The sequence below is a fragment of the Sardina pilchardus genome, chromosome 5, assembly GCF_963854185.1.
Source record: "Sardina pilchardus chromosome 5, fSarPil1.1, whole genome shotgun sequence".
NCBI lineage: Eukaryota > Metazoa > Chordata > Actinopteri > Clupeiformes > Clupeidae > Sardina > Sardina pilchardus.
In genome coordinates, this window is record NC_084998.1 from 19113186 (window position 1) to 19136252 (window position 23067).

General features: G+C 46.7%; 1 protein-coding gene across 2 annotated transcripts in view; it reads right to left on the reverse strand.

Annotated features, from left to right (window-relative positions):
- The window catches only part of camk2a (calcium/calmodulin-dependent protein kinase II alpha), a 47678-nt gene that overhangs the window by 6092 nt on the left and 18519 nt on the right, over nt 1-23067 (reverse strand). Inside the window, exons 4-16 of one of the 2 annotated variants that reach the window (XM_062536813.1) lie at nt 21202-21256; nt 20325-20390; nt 18914-18986; nt 16055-16157; nt 13609-13692; nt 11999-12093; nt 11363-11485; nt 10779-10862; nt 9340-9382; nt 6712-6752; nt 5109-5141; nt 4218-4266; nt 1611-1686 (exon numbers count right to left, since the gene is read on the reverse strand). In XM_062536813.1, the coding sequence (XP_062392797.1) occupies nt 1611-1686; nt 4218-4266; nt 5109-5141; nt 6712-6752; nt 9340-9382; nt 10779-10862; nt 11363-11485; nt 11999-12093; nt 13609-13692; nt 16055-16157; nt 18914-18986; nt 20325-20390; nt 21202-21256 (925 nt within the window). The remainder of the gene's footprint in view (nt 1-1610; nt 1687-4217; nt 4267-5108; nt 5142-6711; nt 6753-9339; nt 9383-10778; nt 10863-11362; nt 11486-11998; nt 12094-13608; nt 13693-16054; nt 16158-18913; nt 18987-20324; nt 20391-21201; nt 21257-23067) is intronic. The other variant, XM_062536814.1, reaches the window with a different exon arrangement.

Sequence of the window (23067 nt, forward strand, 5' to 3'; positions counted from 1 at the left end):
CACACACACACACACACACACACACACACACACACACACACACACACACACACACACACACACACACACACACACACACACACACACACACACAGCGGCCCTGAGGTGGAGGGCTACATTTCCATCTCAGATTTCACTACGAGGCCAAGTCTGTGACAGGACCACCTCAGACTTAACCTATAGAGTGGAGCACACCCAAATGTAAGACGAACCCCACAAGCAGTGGGCCTTTTTGGAAGGCAGAAATGAGAAGGCACATCAATCCTCTCACACTCCTACACTTCGCTAACTTCTACTGTGCTATTTGCCTGTGCCAGGAGAAAGTAAATCTCAATGGGTTGGAATTAGAAGTAGAAACCCTCTGTGGCAATTATATCCATAAAACTCTCTTGGCAGTATCAGCTCTTGAACTTTTGAAGGAACTTTTTTTTTGACAGGAGAGAAAAGTAGTCCTTAAGAGTTCAGAATGTAACATTATTTCAAAAGGAAGCCCTCTGCACAAAAGCAAAACCATTTGCAGGCCAAATGAGGCAGAGAGGGTTCTTGCATGCTCCTGATCTCTGAAATATAGCAGCAACCCGCCTTTTTTTAATGGACCCCTGACTGCTCCCATCCGTGCACTTTAAAACTAACTGTCTGGATGTGCCTATCCCCTGTTCTCTCATTCCTCCAACAAAAAGACTTTGGGGGGCTGGCGGGAATATGTGGGACTATGACCTCATCACAACCCGTCGCCAGCCAATCAACAGAAGGGATGCAGCTGGTAACACACTGTGCGCTAACAAGCAAGCTATCTGAGGTTCTCTGACCAAAAGGGGAAATCAGCGATTGTGTCCAACCGGGTGGACAAGCCAACACATAAGCCGGATCTAAATCAGGCTCTGGTTGTGGATTAAGCTACAGAACCTCCATGTTTTTTGTTTTTTTTTGTTGTGTGCTTTATCTAGGCTATTCTAACAGGGGAATATTTCAACACAACAAGCCAGTGTCACAAATCACCAGCCAGCGTATTACCAGATGACTGACGGCTATGACAGCCTCTCCGCTGAGCGGGTAAATGGTATTAGCAGGAGGGATTTCAGAGGCATTTCCACCATTCCTGTGGTCCTCCGAGGGCCCTATATCATGCTTAAGTCCGCTCCCCCCCTCCACCGAGCGGAAGATTCTTGGGCCTTTACACAAAGGCATGCAAGATGTTAAGAGGTTTTCTAAAGAGCACTTGGAAATCCCACCACCACCACCACCACCACCACCACCACAACCCCACTCCGCTGGGTGTCTCTCCTTGCCATCTGCGATTGAAATGTAAATTGCGCTGATCCAAAGGACCATTAAATCAGACTTTTCCTCCATTAGCGGAATGTGTCACCAAGCTGACTCGAGGAGAATTACCAAAAATGAGGCAGGCAAAGAGTTGGAAAGGAAGCGATTCAATTCAATTGCACGTCAGTCAAGAGCAGTTCTAAGCAAGTAAAATCCATTAGGCTTGGCTGGTGAGGGGTAACAAAATAGGGGCATTCTAATCCACCTGAGGTTTGCAATGAGCAAAGTGTAAAAAAAAGTACTAGGAATCTGTTACTGGAAAAAAAGAGCAAGACTTTGCCACTTACGTGTAGCTCTCAAAGTCCCCATTGCTGATGGCTTCGATGAGCTGCTCCGTCACCTTGATGATCTCCTGCTTCCTCACTAGAACACATACACACACAAGCGCACGCACACACACACACACACACACACACAGACACACACACACACACACACACACACACACACACATATATATATACATAATGCTCCTCTAATGAGAGCTAAACTATGACAATGACAAATGCTACTGCAGTGAAATTCATTAGCCTCTAAATATTGTGAGCACACACACTGGGATACTTATTGCTTTACCCACACCAAAGGCACCGAGGCACAGATATTTATTCAGCGTGTGACTCGATAGGCTTGGTTCCTGCAAATGACATTTAACCGCGCACAAATGGAACATTACCTCTACATGGCTACCGGGCTACCTGATCAAGTGCAGGGGAGTTAAACTGCACTTGAGTCATACCTTCACACATACTGTACTGACGCACCGTGCTGCTGCGTGAGGCTGTGTGTGGTGTGCCACAGCACTGTGTGTGTGTCTATGGGAGGCAAATGAGAGACAAAGAAGTGTGTGTGTGTGTGTGTGTGTGTGTGTGTGTGTGTGTGTGTGAGTGTGTGAGTGTGACTGTGTGTGTGTGTGTGTGTGTGTGTGTGTGTGTGTAATAGAGGGGGAGGCAGAGGACAGAGATAGAGAGAGAGACAAAAAGAGAGAGACACACACACACAAAGAGAGAGCAAAAGAGAAAGAAAGAAGAAGAGAAAGAAAAAAGAGAGAGAAAGAGAGGGAGAGAGAAATAGATAGATAGAGAGCAGCATTGTGCGGCGCGGTGTATTGAGAGTGCGGGGGCCGCTGGCTGCCCACACTCTGCACTGACAGCGCCAGCAGGAAGAGAGCTCTCCTCTCCTCTCCTCTCTCTCCTCTTTTCTCTCTCCTCTCCTCTCTTCTCTTCTCTTCTCTCTCTCTCTCTCTCTCTCTCCTCTCATCTCTCTCTCCTCTCCTCTCTCTCCTCTCTCCTCTACTCTCTCTCCTCTCTCTCTCTCCTCTCTCTCTCTCCTCTCTCTCTCTCCTCTCTCTCTCTCCTCTCCTCCTCCCACCCATGGCTGCTTTTATGGAGAAGTTGGAGAAGCAAGGTCAGGCCCTCCACTAGCGGCCGAGGGCAGCGTTCTCCCGCGGCCCCGGCCTCCCCTCACACACTCCTCTCCGCCGGCTCTCCCCCCTCAATTACACTGAATCACAATGAGCGAAAACCACACACACACACGCACACACACACACACGCACGCACACACACACACACACACACACGCACGCACACACACGCACACACACACACGCACACACAAACACACACACAGACACACACACGTCACCTCGGCAGAGGGAGACTTCACACTAGGCAGCGGTGGCGGTGGCCCTTTTGTCTTCCCCATGACAGTAGAACAGGGTTGAATTCAGCGCCGGTTCTCTCCCGCCTCTTCCTCCTTCAGCCTTGCCCTCGTCCCGCCCTCCTCCCCTCCCGCCCCCACACTCCTTTTCTCTCTCTCTTTTTTCTCTCCTCTGATTTACTCCTCTGTGAGCCGTAACACCTTCAAACACCACCATCACCACCACCGTTATCTCTCTCTCTTTCACCCCCACACACTGCCTCCCACACACACAACATCACACAACACACACACACACACACACACACACACACACACACACACACACACACACACACACACACACACACACACACACACAACATCTCGCCAAGTCCTTTTCCACCACCACCTTCCTCCCCTCCCTTCAGAATTCACTGCGCCATTTTCCAGTGTGATTCAAAAATAGATCAAATGCGTTTATTATAACATACATTGACGGGGAGAGAATTGTGCAGGGTCGCTGCACATAAATGGTCAGATTGAGGGGTGATCATTGACGGTCGACACTTGAATGGTTTTCTCAGCAGTTCAGTGGTGAGGAAAGAAATTGGAGAGCTACCTCCTACCTAGCTATTTCTATAGCGTTATCTAACTAAGAATGGAAAGACCTTCATTGCATAGGTAAGAACAATGCTGTCACATCCCCCCCCCAAAAAACTCTTACCTAATATTGTGACTCATGTCCATTCATTTAACACAGATATCACAGACAGTCAATAAAAGAACTGAGCTACCACCCTCGTGTGGGTATCCGGTCTCTGACTAAATCGCGACTGCAGCCCAAGTTACACGGAATACGCACAATACTAATCTACGGAGCCTATAGCACGTACGTAGCGTAGCCTAGCTTGTGTTGTGGAATGTCACACTGAAACCCAAGTAAGAGAACAAAGCTATTTATAACTCTGTTGTGCTGCTGAAAGGTGTATTTATAACTTGATTAACTGTCCCTTTCCCAGCCACAGAATGACAAGCAGCAACAGCTTTTGAGTAGTACTAGTGGAGTAGACCGAGTAGAATTTTGCCAAACGTTTCCTCAAAAGAAAAGGATAGAATATACAGTAGTACAGTATCGAAGCTCTTGTACAAAATGTCTGTATAATAACAGTGCAAAACTGTGTTCACTTGTAAAACGTCCCTCCTCTAAGACTAGCACAGAAAGCCACAGAGGAGAAGAAAGATGACTGTACCTCGAGTGTCCTCATCCTCAATGGTGGTGTTAGTGCTTTCTGATGATTCCTGGAAACGACACACAAACCATTTCAGAGTTTCAACAGAACTGCACAAGGTGTGTGTAGGTGTGTGTGTGTGGGGGGGGGTGTATATGTGTTTCTCTCCACAAGCAAGAGCTGAGGTGAGGCGCCAAATCCAGAGCGTTAAGTCAAACGGCTCCAAAAATCTTCTCTCCTGTGCCTTTAAAAGAAAACAGTCCCTTGGATTATTTGGGGAAGGGGGTGGGGGGGGTGGGCTGGTTAGAGAGAGATCAGGAGAATCAGTCATTACACAGGAGGGAGGGGGGGGACAGAGACATCTCCTACAGCAATGATGTCTTGTCCCCTCAGTGACCCCCCCCCCCCCACCCCAGTTAGTTAGTGCGCACAGAATCAACACAAAGCAGCGGCATTTGGCAAACATTAGAGATGAGATGTCCACGCCAAAAAGAAAGTCCAGCTCCATTTTGAAATGACGGCATGAGTTTTGTTTCGTTTTGACTCGCTGACCGGTCGGTCGGCCAGCGGTTGGGTTGGGTGATTTGTTTGGGTTTCTTATATTATTTGAAAGCGAATGCTATTTTTCAGTCACTTTCCTTCTGTTAGATGGAAAGTAGTAAGAGACGGAGAGGGAGAGAACGAGAGAGAGAGAGAAAGAGAGAGAGAGAGAGGGAGAGAGGGGGGGGGGGAGAGAGAGAGAGATAGAAAGAGAGAGAGAGAGGGAGAGAGAGAGAGAGAGGGGGGGAGAGAGAGAGAGAGAGAAAGAGAGAGAGAAAGGGAGAGAGAGAGAGAGAGGAGCGTAGCGGCGAGGGTTCGGCCAGAAGGATGGGAGGAGGAGGGGTGGTGGGGGGGGGCGGTTATCAGACTCACCATCAGCTGGACACTGGAACTGGACTTCCTTTTCTGGAAGAGAAACGAGAAGAGGTTAAACAGGAACACACAGAACGAGATGGACGCCGAGGCCAAGTCGTGGCAGAGGGAGGCCAGAGACACCTCCATGCTACGCTCCGGATGTGGACGAAGCAGGTTTGGGTTGGTTTTGGTGTGTGTGTATTTGTGTGTGCGTGTGTGTGTGGAGAGTGTGTGTGTGTGCATGTGTGCGTGACTCTGCGGGTGTGTGTGCCTCAGCAGGTTGTGGTGGTCATAGTGTCGTCGCCCCTTCTTTTTGGAAGAAGGTGGCAGAGCTGTGGGCAGCGAGGAATGCCTTTGATAAGGGGGAGAGTGTGTGGCTACGCCACTCTGGGTCCGGTGGCATTCCCCACTAATCCACCATCCGGCCCCATGGCCTTTACTCAGCTGACACATGGGGACATCAGCAGCCATGCGGGTGAGGTGCTGTTGCAGACTAACAGACACACACACACACACACACACACACACACACACACCCAGACACAGACACACACAGATAGAGACACAGACCACCCCCCTCCTCCACACACACACACACACATGCAAGCACACCCACCCACATCAACTCACTTCCACCCCCACACACACACGCACGCAGCCATACACCGATAAAAACCCACAAAAATAAATAGAAACATGCACGCACACACTCACACCCTACACACCCATACCAAGAAACAATGAAATACACACGCATACACACACAGCTATATGTACAGACACATATTCACAGACACACACACACAGACACACACACACACTCAAATAATGCTCTGCATGTGGTCAAGCCATTTTAGGTACATTTAAAAAAGCAAACAGTCCACAAACCAGCTGTGTTGACTCACGACATGGGGTGCTAAAAAAAATGTTAAACTGTACAGCATGCAGCAAGATGTGTAAACAAGAGAGTAAACAAGCATTCTTCTGCATGCAGCTCATGGTCATGTGTCTCTGCAGTCACACAGCACAGCACAGCCCAGCACAGCGCTAGTGCCAAGGGCTACAGTTAAGACATAAGGGGCACGACAGCACCCACTGAGGAGCCATCCATCAAGATAACGGAGCCAACTGTGGAAGACATATGGCATGGCAGCAGCCAAGCAACACTGTTCAGTGAACCCTTAACACTGATAACAAATTCAACACGTAAGCCTGGCTTCTTCTGGAAGCGTTTTAGTGTTACGACCGTCAATAAAAAGGGAGAGATCGTCTGTCTTAATATGATCTCTCCTGTGTAGTTTTGTTTACTATGTTTCAGGAAACTTGGAGCTGTTTGCTTTCTGAAGGGAACTATTTCTGGAACCTGTTTTGGCTGGCAGTCATGATGGCATACTTTTAACAACTTACAGGACACAGATATGAAAATAACCATAAAATTACAGCCTACAGGCTTTGAAATACATTATCATAAAAACAAATTGGGAGATGTAAAGAATTTGTGCGTAAAACAGCACAGTATTCTGCCTCTGTGGTATCTCTGTATGTGGTCACTGAACAGGCTAGTCACCCCGAAGCCCTCCAAGTGGCTTGGTCTGTGAGTGTGAGTCTGACCCATCCCTACCTTCACGCCATCCGTCTTCTTGCCGGCGCCAGTCTTGCCTCCTGCGCGGGACACAAACACAAAGAGGGCGAGAGCGATCAGGAAGGGCATGAACGCCCAGAAGAGCAGGGCAAAGGGCATGGCTGCCAATCCAACTCCGTCCGTCAGGAGACTCTTCCGCGAAACGCAAGCTGCCCACCAACAGACAACAACAAACGAACCAAAAAAAAAAAATCACGCCGATCTAACGCCAAGGGAGGCCAAAAAAACGCTCGTATTGGGCTCCAGCCAGCGCAGGGGTATTTCACAGTCCCATAGGCTGTTGGACAAGACTCCAGAAGTCAATCCCAAACTGCTATGGGGGGTCTCCCAATCAGTTCAATCAACCTAAAGTGTCCAGTCAGTCAGCCTATTCTTGGCCTTGTGGCCTGGAGACTCTGGTCCCGCTTTTGTGGATTGTGGCCGCGTAGATGGGAGGGGTCCCTGATATAGGAGCACTTGAGATAGGAACCCAAGCGCAGATGCATTCCTGGGTAAGTCCTTCACCGCCCCAAACTGTGCCTGTGACCACAGCACCAATACCCCCCCTCTGTCCAGTTTTCATCGAAGTCTCTCTGTCATTCCATTTCTCCCTCTCTCTCTCTCCCTAGTCCCTACCGCCCGCTCGCCTGCCTCTCGTTGATCTTAGGCCCAGCCCCAGAGAATGAGCCCGTCCAGGGTGTTTCCCCTCCTGTTTGCACTCTCATTGACATGTTGGCTAATTTTAGCGCCTGCTCTGGCATATGCTACATGTAGCCTGGCCTGTCAGTGGCAAGGGGCGTAGTCTGATCCATCGCCCCTTTGGCCTCATGACCCCATCGGCCCCCTTCTGTTGCTAGGAGGAGCGGCTGCCGCGCTGGGTGAGAGGGGGTTCCCCTGGACCCGGACTTCAGCGGGGGGACACTCTCAGGAGACAGTGGACACTGACCGAAGGTCCACCGGTTCCATTTTTAACCAGACGCCAGAGAATAGTAACCTACTCTACTGTTAACACGCGCAAAAGTAACAATACATTTGAGCGATACACAATGTCTACCCCCCCCCCCCTGTTCGAGTAGACTGTATAGTCCTGGCGGAGACTGTTCATATTATAAAAAGACGGAGGCAGGACAATGAGAAACAGTGGAGCAAGTGGTTTTAATAGTGGCTGTATAAATAGACCATGGCAGCAATCTGCCAATAAATCTCTGTGCAGCGGCCTCCTCTATCACTCCATAGAGGTAAAGATAGACAGACAGTCAGTAGGCTAAAGGATGAATGACCCAGCTTATGGGTGGAGACATGGCTTGGCCAAAGAGAGATGTAGAGGAGTCATGGGCTCGGAGGATTTGGCTTCCATCCAGAACCCCCTGGCAGTGCTGCGTGTGTGGCATGTGTGTTGCGTGTGTGTAGCATGCGTGTGTGTCTATGTATGTGTACTGTATGTGTGTGGCATGTGTGTGTGTGTGTGTGTGTGAGAGCCTGAGTTTGCTCATGAGTGTTCGAGATAGATAGAGAGAGTTTATGAGTGTGAGTGTAAGAAGAGCCTGCGATAGCGCGAGTGTTTATGAGCGTTTGCTGAGTGTGTGTGTGTCCGTGAACGTCACTCTTTTATATCTTAAATACTCACACCTCTCACTTCCACTGCCAGCCACTTACAGTACGCTACAGCCACTGCACACTACAAGCCAATTACACAGAACTAAAGCATTCCACCCGAGGCCCCTAAGTCATTCTCCATGCTGGCTATGCTATGCGAGCTACAGCGTCTCCACGTGAAGCGGCCGTGTCGGGCTGACATGGTGCGGGCCAGCGTCCAGATAGAGATTGATAGGGCGCGCGGCGCTTGGCACGGACATGGGCCTCGCCGCTTGGCCGCTGTGAGTCAGAGGGCCGCGCCGCCGACTGCAAAAATCGGAGCGGGGTGTCGGTTACACTACGGCCCTCGGAAAACATTCGCAGTCGGGTTTCTCAGCGCACCAACCCGACACCACACACACACACACACACACACACACACACACTCTCTCTCTTTCTCTCTCTCTCACACACACACAAACACACACACACACAGACTCTCACACACACACACATATGGAGGGAGGATGCGTGGAGCACCATATGCTGCACCCCAGCAGTGGCAAATTCCATGGCAGCCACCACTGAAAGCACTCAGCGACATAAACAGAGAGAAAGAGAGAAGGGGGAGAGAGAGAAAGAGAGAGACACAAAAAGAGGGAGAGAGCAATGAGAGAAAAAGAGAGACAGAGGCAGGAAAAAAGAGAGAGAGAAAGTAGAGACTCTCAACAGATGGTTCAACCCACATTTTAATAAGCACCCTTGTCCAACACAAGGCCAGAGCTACTCCACTTCAGCACATTATCCACAACGCACTACGCACACAACAGAATGGCCACAGGAGTAGGGTGGGATTTCGCATATAAATTTGGGTAGGGAGCAGTACACATGGAACTGATTATACTCTAGCTACAGTAGCGCTATGAGGATGGGATTGAAAGTGTTGAGAAAGAGTTCTTTGAAGGCATCCAATTAAAGTTTGCCGGCACGTTACAGAGTAGGGTCTACTGACTGTCAAGGACAGCACTTTTTTTCTTAGAGGAAGAGACTTACCTGAAAAGTTGCGGGTAGCCAACATCGTGGTGAGAATTGCACCCTGGATGAAAGGACAGAATAATTCATATCATGAAGGAATTATGAGGAGTGGGTTTGTCTGTGTACAATATGTGTGTGTGTGTGTGTGTGTGTGTGTGTGTGAGTGAGTGTGAGTGAGTGTGAGTGAGTGTGCGTACGTGTGTGTGTGTGTGTGCACACATGACATCCACTGAAAATGTTGCATCAAAGAATTTCTCCCATTTTAAATCTTTAACACTTCTTCCCTGATGGCTTATCCTCTCAGGGACCACAATGCTGAGAAGATGAGAAGGGGAAGTGGTCACACTCGATGCAGGACTGTGTTGAGCAGAGAGGAGCAGGGGTGATGACAAGACCTCAAGTCTCATCCTAAACCTGGTCCCTGCCACGTGCCCTCAGTTGAGCTTGGAGGAAATGTTGGATTCCGATCCATTTCATCAAGTGATGTGGATACAGTGGACTAAGCAGAAAGCCATAGGCCTCTATGAGGGAATGAAAGACTGAAATACTGAGTCACTCACTCTGTTTAGCCTTAGAATGACCTCAGATCAGTTTTCATAACATGAGCTATGAGCTGATGCGGTCACTTCCAATATGATCTAGACCAGTAGTCATTAGCTATGCCCCTGGCATGTCTTTTAATCCAGCCAAAGGTTTCATGACTCCAGTGGACAAGGGAAGAAGAGGGGATACCACTTCTCAGTCATAGTTCCAGGTTCTAGTTCTAGGTTCTCTATCATGAGAACCTAGAACATATGAGGTACTGTATCCTTTCCCAAGTTGATATGAAGTAAGAGTGACAACCTGATGTAAGCCATGTTTATGCCTCTGAGTCCAAACAGAATGACTGGAGGATGAGAGTGCTCTATGTACCGTGTTATAAATAAGGGCCTGTAATAATGGGCAGTCCAATACTGTCAGGATTCATTTTCACATCAGCGCTGTGCCACGCAGACAGCTTGACGCTCATGTCGCCTCAGGATAGTAATTTATAGAGCTCCCATATGTTTCCATGGACTGCGCAAGAATGATGAATACCTGAGTGATAAGTCAAAACACTGCACCAGTAAACAAAACGAAGGCGTTAAATCAGTGGAAGGAAAGTTGCTTTCCTTTCCTTTTCTCTGCTTTGTTTGATAAATTATCGCCTCGGCCTCAAGGCTCAATCTCTCACACCAAGACAGGTGTCACATCCTTGCGCAGGGTAGAGTTAAACCGCACAAAAAACTGAATAGGGTGCCTGTCAACACGAGTATAGATGACTTATGCGAGGGGCCCTTTTCTCACACGTCTCTCTCTTCTGTGCGATCATGCTGCACAACATGCCGTGGCAAAACAGAACGGGTGTGCACGCCATGATACCGAGTTCCCACCGAGTAGAAGTCGAGGCCGGGCGGGGAGTGTTTTTTTTTTTTTACCTTCAGCTTTCGGCGAGCGTTGAACTTCTTCAGGCATTCCACGGTCTCCTGTCTGTGCATGCAGGAGGCCACGGTAGAGCGGTGCTGTGGAGAGGAGGGACGCGCGCACACACACACACACACACACACAGACACACACACACACACAGACACACACACACACACGCACGCACACACACACACACACAGACACACACACACACACACGCACGCACACAGACACACACACACACAAAGGATTAGCTTCACAAGAGCTCATTCAAGAGATAACAGCACTAATAGAAAATCACATCTATTTCAACATTTGCATTAGAAGTTGGACTGTTTGGCATTACTGCTTCTTCAATATCCGTGGCAGTATTTTATCACACTTCTCTTGATTCAATTTATTCCACCACTTACTTTGCACGGAGCACATTTACACGTTGAAACATTAGAGAACTGCACAAATATATTCTGGGGAAACAGACATTTTATGACCACAGCTGGCGGATCTATAAAGATGAGGACAGCTGAAGGGGAAACTCAGGAGGGAAGGTGCTGATGGCGTTCCAGTCCATAGGCTCTGACAGGGGACAACTTACCGAGATCCACGGATGCTTGAGGGCCTCGGAGGCAGTGATGCGCTTGGCAGGGTTGATGGTCAACATCTTGTTAATAAGGTCCTTCGCTTCGGGGGTTACGGTATCCCACTCGGGTGATGGGAACTGTGCAGCAGCAAAGATAACACGAACAAAAGAGAGCAGAAGGGCACGTTCAAACGGAACTGCACATGCACATGAAATATATTAAACACTTTCGCAGCCTACTGTATGAAGCCTTAATATTTGCTTTTTCTTATGAATGAAGAGGCCTCAATATGATTGATGCTAAAATATTCACCTTGTTAAATAGTTAAAAGATTTCATAAGAACTTGAGAAGAGAAAGATTCGTATCAAGTAGCATTATGGATGATTAAGGCTGTCCTCATTTTCACTGTATTCTCTTGCATTCTCAGAAGACCAGAACACTTCCTCGGATTCTATGGTAATAGCTTTCAGACTGCTTGTGTCAAGTGGACAGGTTGATACATTTCAATTTCACATGCAATATCTGCAAACTCTCTCCTCTAGTTGACAAGACAATGGTGCATTACTTAACTCTGAAATGCAAATTGATATTTCATACAAAATGAATAAATTCATTCAGAGACTCAGTGGGCTTTTTTTTTTTTACTGACATCATAGGCGCCGGCTTTGATCTGCTGATACAGCCGGTGTTGGTCTTCATCCCAGAAGGGTGGGTAGCCCACGAGCAGGATGTACAATATCACACCTGCAAGAGAGAAGAGTTACCTTTAACTGTGGGAGGCGAAACATGAGCTAAAAAAAGGTTAAAGTCCGCAGAAATGACTCAGATTGAACTCAATAACCCCCCCCCCCCCCCCCCCCCCAATTCCCGAGCACAGGAAATCTTACTGACAACTTCAGCATTTTGGTGCTCTTGAGTTAACATGGACCCTGCACTGTACAAGCTGTTTTTGATTACAGTGTTTATTAACTACCTTTTATTTCCCTCAAAGGTACAGTAGGCAATCCTAATTCAGTACATTTTCTCTATATGGTCTGTTTTGTGTATACACACACACACACACACACACACACACACACACACACACACACACACACACACACACACACTCTCTCTCTCTCTCTCTCTCTTGTGTTTGCACACAGTTCTAGATCTGACAATATGAAACAAGGAGGCTTATATAGTGGGCTTTACACTATTCCATTGTGCTGCTTGCAAAGCACTGAGCTCAACTATCATCTAAACTTTCACCAAAAGCACAGACAGCACCTTTAACATCCCCTCTATAATCTCAGTGCTGCGTGAATAGTACAGTATGCCACGATACGATCCAGAACTGTCTTGTGAACAGAGTGGCATTGTGGAGAGTTCACGGCCGCCAGCCTACTCCTGCCAGGCAGCGGCGCTGCCCCACGGGCCGTGAGCTCCTGTGGCACTGGGGGCACTAGAGGGCACCAGCCTCTAGTCAGGGGAGCTGTGGAGCAGCCGCGTCTGCTTCCCACTCCTCCACCCTCCGGTCTCTCCGTACGCATCCCATGAGCCCCCTCTGCCTCTCAGCGCTCACAGGCACACTAACGCTACACAGAGCAGACAGGCCGTCAGGCATCTTGTATGGGGACAAAAGATGACAGTTCTAAAGGGATTCTGAGGCGAGGGTGTGTGTGTGTGGGGGGGGCTTCCTTTTGACAAAAAAAATAAGCTTTTTCTTTGATGCACATCATCAGAGGGACAAAACAGTTTGCAATTCCGTGACACAACAAAACATAACAGACTCTTTATTTCTCAGTGGTTGTGTGTTGCTAGTATGCCGACATGTCGTGTTTATAAATCACATCTATTTCCAGGATCACTGGAGTGAATGCTGGAAGTAAACACAAGGGTAGCTGGAGCGTGCTTCCTTTTGGCTCAACTGACCTCGAATAGGAATGAGTTTAGACATGCAAGCGCTACCTGCACCTCTGGTTTAGCCACACAAACACCTCAGTAACAGCCTTCTTAATTCATGCTGTACTTGTCTGATCTAGTATGGTGCTCTATACTGAGGAATATAGAGAAAACTGATCGATCATTTCAGTGGAGACTTGCAGGCTCCTCTCTAATACATATGTACATGTGACCACAAATAAAAAATAAAAAACAGATTACATAAGTAAATTGAGTAAGTAAATAAGGTTGGGATGAAGTTAGGATAAAAATGTAGAACAATGAAGCACTCCAAACGAAGAACAATGTAGCAATGAAGAACAGTGTAGCACTCACCACACGCCCACAGGTCTACAGCCTTGCCATATGGGTCTTTCCTCAGGACCTCAGGAGACAGGTATCCAGGTGTCCCAGCAAATCCTGCGGCCACACACACACACACAGATACACTTATGCACATGTTCCCACTGACTATTTGTAGCATGTCAAAGCCAGGTTTGTCTATGGCATCACACACTAGAGGAGAGATTGTGAGCCAGGCCTGCTTGTCCAATGTCAGTACCTGACCCGACAAATGCTCTAATGAATGAATGGGCAAAAATGTCCACACTTTAAAATCACTCTAAAGTTAAACATCACTCCATTAATATGGACATCAATCCATATTAATATCTGTGGATTTACAATGAGATGTTATTGAAGTTCTTGTGGGTGTAATGGCAATCATCCTAATACTATTGTCTATATAGTGTATCAAATTATCCCTCTTAACATAGTGTTCTTGTATAATACTCAGATACCTGATACCAGAGAATTAGACAGAACAGAATGCTTTTTTGTGCCTAATGGTTTTGTGTTTGATCCCTCTTCTCATCATCACCATTAGTGTGCAAGAACATCTACATCTCCTCATTACGGTTAATGGCCACTGAAAAAAAATGAAAGTTTGTTGTGGTGGACTAATGTTTCTAAGAGGTCTCGGAAAGTGGGCCGGACACGTCTAGTTGAGGTCATTATGGGTCATACTGATGGAACAAGAACTAACCTGCTGCAGAGCAGCAACATTCTGTCAACATTATTATGAACACTACCTCATTCCTTTGGAGCAAATTGGAATGGATCAGGATACAACACATAACAATGTTTAAAAAGTAACCCATGTAGATGGTAACTACTGGTGCCATATCTGTGTATATATCATAAATATCAAGATCTAAAAACGATTTGGACTGACTCTATAGAGGGGCCCATCATCCCCCATTCATTGGTATTATGGGTCAAACATTATTCATCCTGAATGACCTTTCGAGCCTGACAACAGGGATCATAAGGTGACTGTCAGTTTGTTTGCACAGGGACGGAGGCAAGAAAGATCTGCCCGTGCCCTGGTGTGCGGGGAACCCTCCACAGGCGTCTAGACTAATGAGGGTAGATGGAGCCCCGTGACATTTCTATTTCTCTTGGAAAATGGGATTCATAAATAAAACAGATCGTGATCGGCTGGCCCTGTCTCCAGCCACTCGCCACTCCCTTATTACATTTAACAAGCTCCACTGGCCAGGAGATAGATACACACAGGAGTGAACGTAGAAGACAATCAAACACCAACAGAGACCTGCCAATATAATCAAAGTAACAGGGGGAAAATAATGATTATAACTCAATCATCATCATCATCATCATCATCATCACCATCGCCATCATCATTATCAGCAGCGTCGTCTTTGTCACTGCTGTCATTGTCCTCATTATTATCAGTGGTAGAAGCACAAGGCATAATAGCAGTAGGAGTAGGAGTAGTGGAGTAGTAGTGTGTAGTAGTGTGGTAGTAGTAGCAGTAGTAGTAGTGTGGTAGTAGTAGTAGACAGCACTGTACTAGCAATAGCAGCAGCAGTAGTAGGGGAAAAAAGGCATTTGTAGCAGCGCATTCCTTCCGATCCCTTTTCTTCCTTTTAGGGAAATACTCCGACCTATTATTATTATTGCTATAATTTCGGTGTTTTTTCACATTGATCGCCGTGGCAGCACAGCCTGTCCTCTCTGGGCAGCCAAGACAGCTGGACTCTGCCCACCTGAGGCCAGGAGAGTGACCTGCACGCTGCCGGCCGACGCAGCGCAGCGCAGCGCTCCTCCTGGTGTGAAAAGAGTCCCCCTGCTCCTTCTGCTTCCTTATCTCTCCAGGAACAGACACAGTTCTCCGCTCTGTTCTGTGATTTGGTGACTTCTGTCCAGCAATCAGGGTCTCTTTGTTTGTTTATCTTTAAGTCGATAACACTCTTGTTTGGTGGACAGAGAAGGCTCTGGTCGGATAAAACCTCTTTTGTGAACCTTTTCCCAGAGGTGCTGTTGTAAGGGTCTCTTTTGTGAGGGCTGCCTGCATGTTACACTCCTGGAGAGAGACGCAGCAGGAACAAGGGAATTCTATTTGTTCAACCAATTCTCTCTCTCTCTTCCTCCTCATCTCTCTGTTAAATCCATTCTCTCTCTCTCGCTCTCCCTCCCTCTCTCTCTCCCCCACTCCTTCCCTCCCACACTCAGTTTTCATCATTAATCTAACTGCAGATTGTTTCATGACGCCAGTAAATCCAATTCGTTTCCTCCATAAGCATCCCTGTCAATCAAAGATGGGGCTCAGGTGTGTTTCCAAAATTACACACCTGGTTGCTGTATCACAACCAAAAAAAAAACAATAAAACCAACAAAGTGTAAATAATATTGTTAAAACTACTGTTACTGAGCCTATAATAGACACTATGGGGACACAGTGATGGTCAGTCATTACCAAACCACGCCTGCTGGTCGCCCTCCACTTCGATAGCCAGGCCAAAGTCGGCCAGCTTCACCGCGGCTCCTTTGGACTTTGAGGCGAGGAGGAGATTCTCGGGCTGGCGGTGGCGAGAGAGAGAGAACAGAGAGAGAGAGATGTGGAGGGTCAGAGGGGAGATCAGGAAACAAAAAGAGAGAGAGAGAGAAAGAAAGAGACACATTGGGCATTAGAGAAGAGATGAGGATATTGAAGAAGAGAAAGACAGAGCAAGAGAAAGGGAAAGAGAAAGAGAAAGAGAAAAAGAGGGAGAGACACTGAACATTAGAGAAGAGATGAGAGGATATTGAAGAAGAACAAGAGAGAGAAAGAGAGACATGGAGCATCAGAGAGAAAATAAGGATGCTGAAGAAGAAAGAGAAAGACAGAGAACGAGACAGGGAGAAAGATGGAGGCTTCTATGCAGACATGCTTAATGGCTGTGCTTCTCACTGAATGGAAGTGAGAGTTAATGTCATTGCAGCGGTTAACAGCTCTGAAAAATCCTCCCTCCCACACAGACTCCTCCGTCTCACATGGATGAAATGAACAAATGAAAAAAATCTTCCACTCTTCCACTCTCCTTTCATAAGGCAATGCTTCAGATGACTTGTTGCCCACCCCCTACACACACACACACACACACACACACACACACACACACACACACACACACACACACACACACACACACACACACACACACACACACACACACACACACACACACACACACACACACACACACACACACACACACACACACACACACACACACCATGTATCAGACTTAGCTTCCAATTTACCCATGTCTATATCAGCTTCAATATATGAAAATGTACTGAATGAAGCACTGATCTTTCTCTTTATTTCTCTCTCTTGCTCTCTCTCTCTCTCTCTCTCTCTCTCTGTAAGCATCTGTGTGTGTGTGTGTGTGTGTGTGTGTGTGTGTGTGTGTGTGTGTGTGTGTGTGTGTGTGTGTGTGTGTGTGTGTGTGTGCGTCTGTGTGTGTGTGTGTGTGTCTCCTCTGTGTGTGTGTGTGTGTGTGTGTGTGTTTACAAAAAACAAATAAGATGGGAGAGGACAGTCTGTGTGCACCGTATGTTTAAGCAGTTAGAGCAGTAAGGTGGCAGATAGTGCAAGCTGTGAGTGTTTACGTGTGGAGCTGAGGGGGCGGAATATACAGAGGCATCAACAGATCAACATATTAGCATTACGCAAGAACCGTGTGATTACTTACCAGCAGATTACAATAATATTGAGGCATCCACACTTTTACATTTGGCTTACCTGAGGCTGAAACATAATGCCCACAGAGCAATAATATTCCATCTGATAATAGACTAGGGATGTGCTGCATTGGACATTTTATATCAGTAAGGTGTGGAGTGATTTTAAACCAGAGGGCAAGTTGTGTTATCTATTTGTCCTGATGATATTGACTTTTAACTTTTGGTGGCCATCATACATCTAGTATATGTATATTCTTTTGATGCCATGAGGGAAATTTGGTCTCATCTATCATGGCCATTTATCCCAATTTGTGAATTAGTGAAACACGCACAGCACGCAGTGAAGTAAAGCCCACAGTAACCCGTCGCGTAAACCCTATAGGACACAGTGAATGGGATCACTCATCGTGAGTGGAAGAGAAACAGTTCATGTGTGATGGTTGGACAGTGTTCTCTCACAGAGAGCAACACATCTGACTGCTTTTGTGCTTTCTCCACCGTCACAATCACATGTTGCATCACCTCCACAGTTTGCTCGTTGCCGTTAACGATGGCATCGGGGAGGTGGAGGCTCCATCTCCTGCAGGGCTGCGCGCTATTCTCCGCGATCTCTCTCTCCGGCCCGCGGGCTGCTTTTCAGGCGGGCGAAATTCGCGTGGGAGTATTGGCAGCGGCAGATCCATCTCCAGCCCACGCGCGTGCGTGCGCTGCGCTCGCTCGGTTGCGCCCGACACCGCACACTCTTAACCGCTGGGTAATTATCACACATATTTCAGCGAGGTGGTCGCCGCGTCCCCAGAGTGCGACCACCACGCTACAGTCGCTAATGCCGCCGCCGCCGCAGCCACGTCATCGAGAGCTGAAGCAGCCGGAATATTAGTGTGAGCAACAACAACCAGCCCGGGATTTCACACGGTGTCGTGACCTTTTCTGGGCCGTGAGAGGGTGGATGAGGGTTGGGGCGCCGGGGTGGTAATAGTGGGATGTAGCGTGTGGGATGAGGGTGGGTGGGTGTGTGGGGGGAGGGGGGAGGGGGGTGATAATAGTGGGTGCTGTAGAGTGTGGGGGATGTGCTCGTGGCCATGTCCTAATTATCCACTCATCACCTGCCTCCCTACTGCAGTGGTGTGGAGAATCCTCTGTGTGTGTGTGTGTGTGTGTGTGTGTGTGCCGTGCAGTAACGCAGCAGTAGGGAGCCATTTCAGACACGCTGTTCAACTGCCCCGTAATGGCCAGTCCAGTCATAATGTGATTGCCGACAATAATGAGAGTTGAGTAACAAGAGATGTATCACTATCAGGTGACTCCAGACAGAGATTAAATGAGTTATGTGCGCAATTGGGCTTCCTTTTTATGGTGTATTGTTACACACCATGGTGGCATTAGATATGACTCACAAACTTGCTTTACATCAGCAGATGTCAAACAGAGACTAAATGTTTTATGTTCGCAATTATGATTCCTTTGTACGTTTTTATTGTTACACCGTAGCGGCACCAGAGATGACACACAATCTGCTTACAACGCTGCTTAATACTGAATGCAATGTGTTCGAGATTTAAAGCAACGCTTCGTATCTGCTCCACTTTGAATGATTCATAATTACCTTGAGGTCTCTGTGAACAACACCCATCTGATGACAGTGCAAGACGGCCTCCAGGATCTGCTGAATACAGTGACTGCATAGGGGAGAAGAGAAGACGAACACGCCGGGCAATTAGCAAGAGGGACATGAATGTCTGACTTGACTGACAAATAATACACAACTGACAATTAGCTCTGATGAGATGCGCGTCGTCGTGGTTTCAGGACGAGCGCGACAGCCCCTGGTGCTCCTCTGGAATGTGATTCATGATCTGAGGCTGCTAATTCGGTGCGACAGTGGCGCCGTGCATGATGAAATTGCGCACCTTAGGAGGCAAATCTGTGTGAGATGCTAATTAACAGATAGTAAGTGCTGTCGGTATGCACGTCCGCGGGCCACAGAGGCTAAGGGACCGTTAGGAAACAGCCACGCTAGCTGATCCAGAGATTGCTCTGTGGCCTGGTGGCTGTGGCGGAAGGTGTGCGGTGGTGGTGGTGGTGGTGGTGGTGGTGGGCTACTGCTCCCATTTGAAATCATTCATTAGCTCGTTGTGGAATGCTGTGGGGGAATCAGAGGATATCAGAGACCAAAGATCAATGCCTAGCCTTGCCTTCACCTCTGTGGAGGTATTTTGGGCACAAAAAACAGGCAGCCGTCCACAGCCTCCAAAGCTAATTGATGCTGGACTGCTACTTTGGTCTTACTTGCTACATACTGACCTTACTGATGCATACATTGTAAAAAACGTCCAATTATTGTGTAACCTGTTAAAATGGTATGGGTATAGGTCAGACATAGTGCTACGCATCCTCTGATGCTTAGAATAATTGTTGACACTAAAAGTTTTATACTTGTTCTGTATAGGAATAGGGCAGTAATTGTAGATAGTGTGTTTTCAGGTTTCTTTTCATGTGATACCAAAGCCTCTATGGAGTGGTTTATTAGATGGTCAGCAGTAGACAGTGGCAGGTGATACTGATCTCGTCAGCTGCTCTGTTTTAGTCTCCCTTTTTGCATTTACCGTACCTTTTGAGTCTCTCTATCATTTTGTGTGCTATAATGATTTTTGATGATCATTTCTGGTTGGTTTGTGATACCAACTAATACTTTGAGCATACAAACGTGCTGCATTGATCTTACTTCTCTCCGCACATATGTTACAGTGTGAAACCTTTCCTTTGCTTGAGATGTGCTTCCTTCAAATGGTATAGGGAAGTATTACAGAAGTAAATAACTTAAACTACTCAACCAGACAAAGTCCTCTTTAGCTTGAAAAAGTACTGCATGTACTGTAAGAATGGGGACACCTGTCAAAATGGGAAGGGACACCTGTCAGCCAAAAATGTCCCATGTCTTTACCCTTAGATACTGCTTTGCTGTTGTACGTGCCAGTTATGTGATCGCAGCAGAACATTCGTCTTCATCTCCTTACCTTGCGTCAGCTTCGCTGTAGTACTCACGGGCCACTATGTCCTCAAAGAGCTCCCCACCTGTCACTCTGGTGGGAAAAAAACACACGTGTGACTCCACAGGAACCGGCATGAGACAGATATCATGACTCAGGTCAGGCAGATCTATCTCAGTTCATGGTCTGTGACTATGCCTTACAATGTTTTTTTTGTTTCGCTTTTTTAAAGCGTGTTGAACATAACCCAGTCAAGTCATCTTGTTTCTTTGAATTAAACTACAGTATGTCAATATGAAGTACAAAACAGCGACATGACTTGACTGTCTTATGATGGGTGCGCTAATATTTATCTGATTCTACAGGGTACTGTATGTTTGGAGATTAAGTGGGTAATCATCCACAAAGGGTCTATGTGTGTTTCAGAGTTTAAACCTCCTGTCAAGTTGAAGGATGTGGGGCCCTTGACAGAATTTTCTTGTTGTGTCTTTTTGATTACTTTCCTCGCTGTGCTGTTTCTCATCACAGCTTTCGGAATGCCTTTGTCAACATGATACGTTTTTTTCCCCCACACAAAGGCAAAATAATAACTTTTGGAAAATGAGAGTCTGAGTCTCCAAATAAATGAAGAAGACATTTTGATCAAAGTGTGTTGAGCATGTTTGAGTAATGAAAAGTGTCAGAGTACAAATAAGTTCAGCAGGAATGCTCGTAATTCCAGGGTATAGCTTTGCTTTAAAATGTGCTTTTACAAAAACAGCTTTCAAGATTGAATTCAAACATGTGTGCAAATATCAAATGAACTTGAAGACTTCTTTCAATTCTTCCTAAATTCTGAATCACAGCTCATTTAGACACAGAGATTACAATTTTTGAATGTGCATTCCAACATAAAGAAACTCACAGATCAAATATCAGATAATGGTGGCCCTCTTCTGAGATGCTGTCATGGAGGCGCACTACAGAGAGGAAAGAAAGGCAGGGGGGCAGAGATAGCTTATAGGTTATTTATGATGATTATGAAAGTCACAAAATATACTGTAGATAGATAGATAGATAGACAGATAGACAGATAGATAGATAGATAGATAGATAGATACTTTATTGATCCCCAAGGGGATATTCAAGACATGTAACATGCTGTCACAGGCTAACAAGCATCTCATATGCTTGAAGAACAACTAGCTGGTTAGAGTTGCTCACGTCCATCACTATCCACCATTGTACAAACAGCCAGTCTTGTAAAGAGACACAGTTTATGAATGTAGAGAGACCTGTGCAAAAAGAATAAATAATCCTTTGCACAATTTAGCCCACCAACCGTCCACCCCCTTCCCTCTTCCCACCATGCAAAGTGTTATGATGGGCTGTATGCAAGTGTGTGTGGGTGTGTGTGTGCACTCAGAGAGGTAGAGAGAGAGAGAGAGAGAGAGAGAGAGAGAGAGAGAGAGAGAGAGAGGACTCATGCATGTCTGTGTGTGGGTGCTGAGATTGGAGGGAACAAGAGGAAAGGCTGCTGTTTAGATAGCTCCAACTTGCCAAAGCCAATGCATAGCAACCGGTGCAAAAATTACATAAGACCGCAAGAGCTAGTTTATGCTCTATGTGTTTTCCGCAGCAATTAGATCTGCAGAATCACCTTTGCTATAGCATCCTCTCGACCTACAGCGATACAAAAAGAACTAAATTATAGACCACATAACAAAATACACCCCTCATCCTCAAAAGCCTTAAAGCCGTAGAATATTTCAAATATGGCTGAAGACCAATGGAATGCTCATAGAAGAATAGGAAGGGCTATCTATTATGCAGGAATGGCAGTGGTATGACAGCACATGCCCAAAAACATTAACAGCTTACTAAAACACAGGTGCGAGGGAGAGTCATTACCATCTATAATGACATGGTACAGGTAATGGAATGGTTGTGTATAACCAAATGGACTAAGATAAACACGCTGCATTTATTGGTAACTCAATGAAGGTTAACGTTGGTGACACACATATCCATGAAAATCTGTCAGAATTTCAACAACATGCTGATAAACATAGACAGTCTCAAACATGTTTTGCTCTCTCCAAGACAAGTGCTTTTCAATCACTTCAAAGCAGTGTCTGACAAGCTTCCAGTCCGTCAATATCTTATCTCCCAGAGTTTCCCTTCTGAATGGCCAGCCTGACTGCGTACAGTATGTGCTTGTTTTCTTTTGTGAGTGCGCTGCACGCAACATGACAGGCTTTCTTTCACGTCTGAGCAGTCGCTCTCCACCGCGCCAATTATCAGCAGGGAAGTACAGTCACTCCACACGTCGCACCTTCAGCTCGTCTCGTCTCGTCTCGTCTCGGTAGCTCCACTCAGGCAACGGTCCGCAGACACACAACAGCAACGTGAAGAGATCCTTCAGTAGCCCACCAAGCCAACGCACTGATTGTTGTGTACCAACAAAAAGATCTCCTACATACAAGCAAGTGTAAACAAGTAATGAAACGGGACAACATAAGGAAATCCTTTTTTTGTGTGTGCTGATGATTTGCAGGCCTCACTCAAACAATGGGCAGATCCTGCCATGTCACATGCTCCTCCTCCTTACCTAAACAAACCAGCTGTCTTCTATTCTAGCCATTGTATTCTATTGTATTCTATTGTATTCTAGCCTAGTCATTATTATGGTGGAGAAAAGGTGGACATTTCAAACACAGAGAGCACAAGAAATAATGTATAGGCTACTGATAGCGATAATCACACAGATCCTACAACAGCAACATACAGT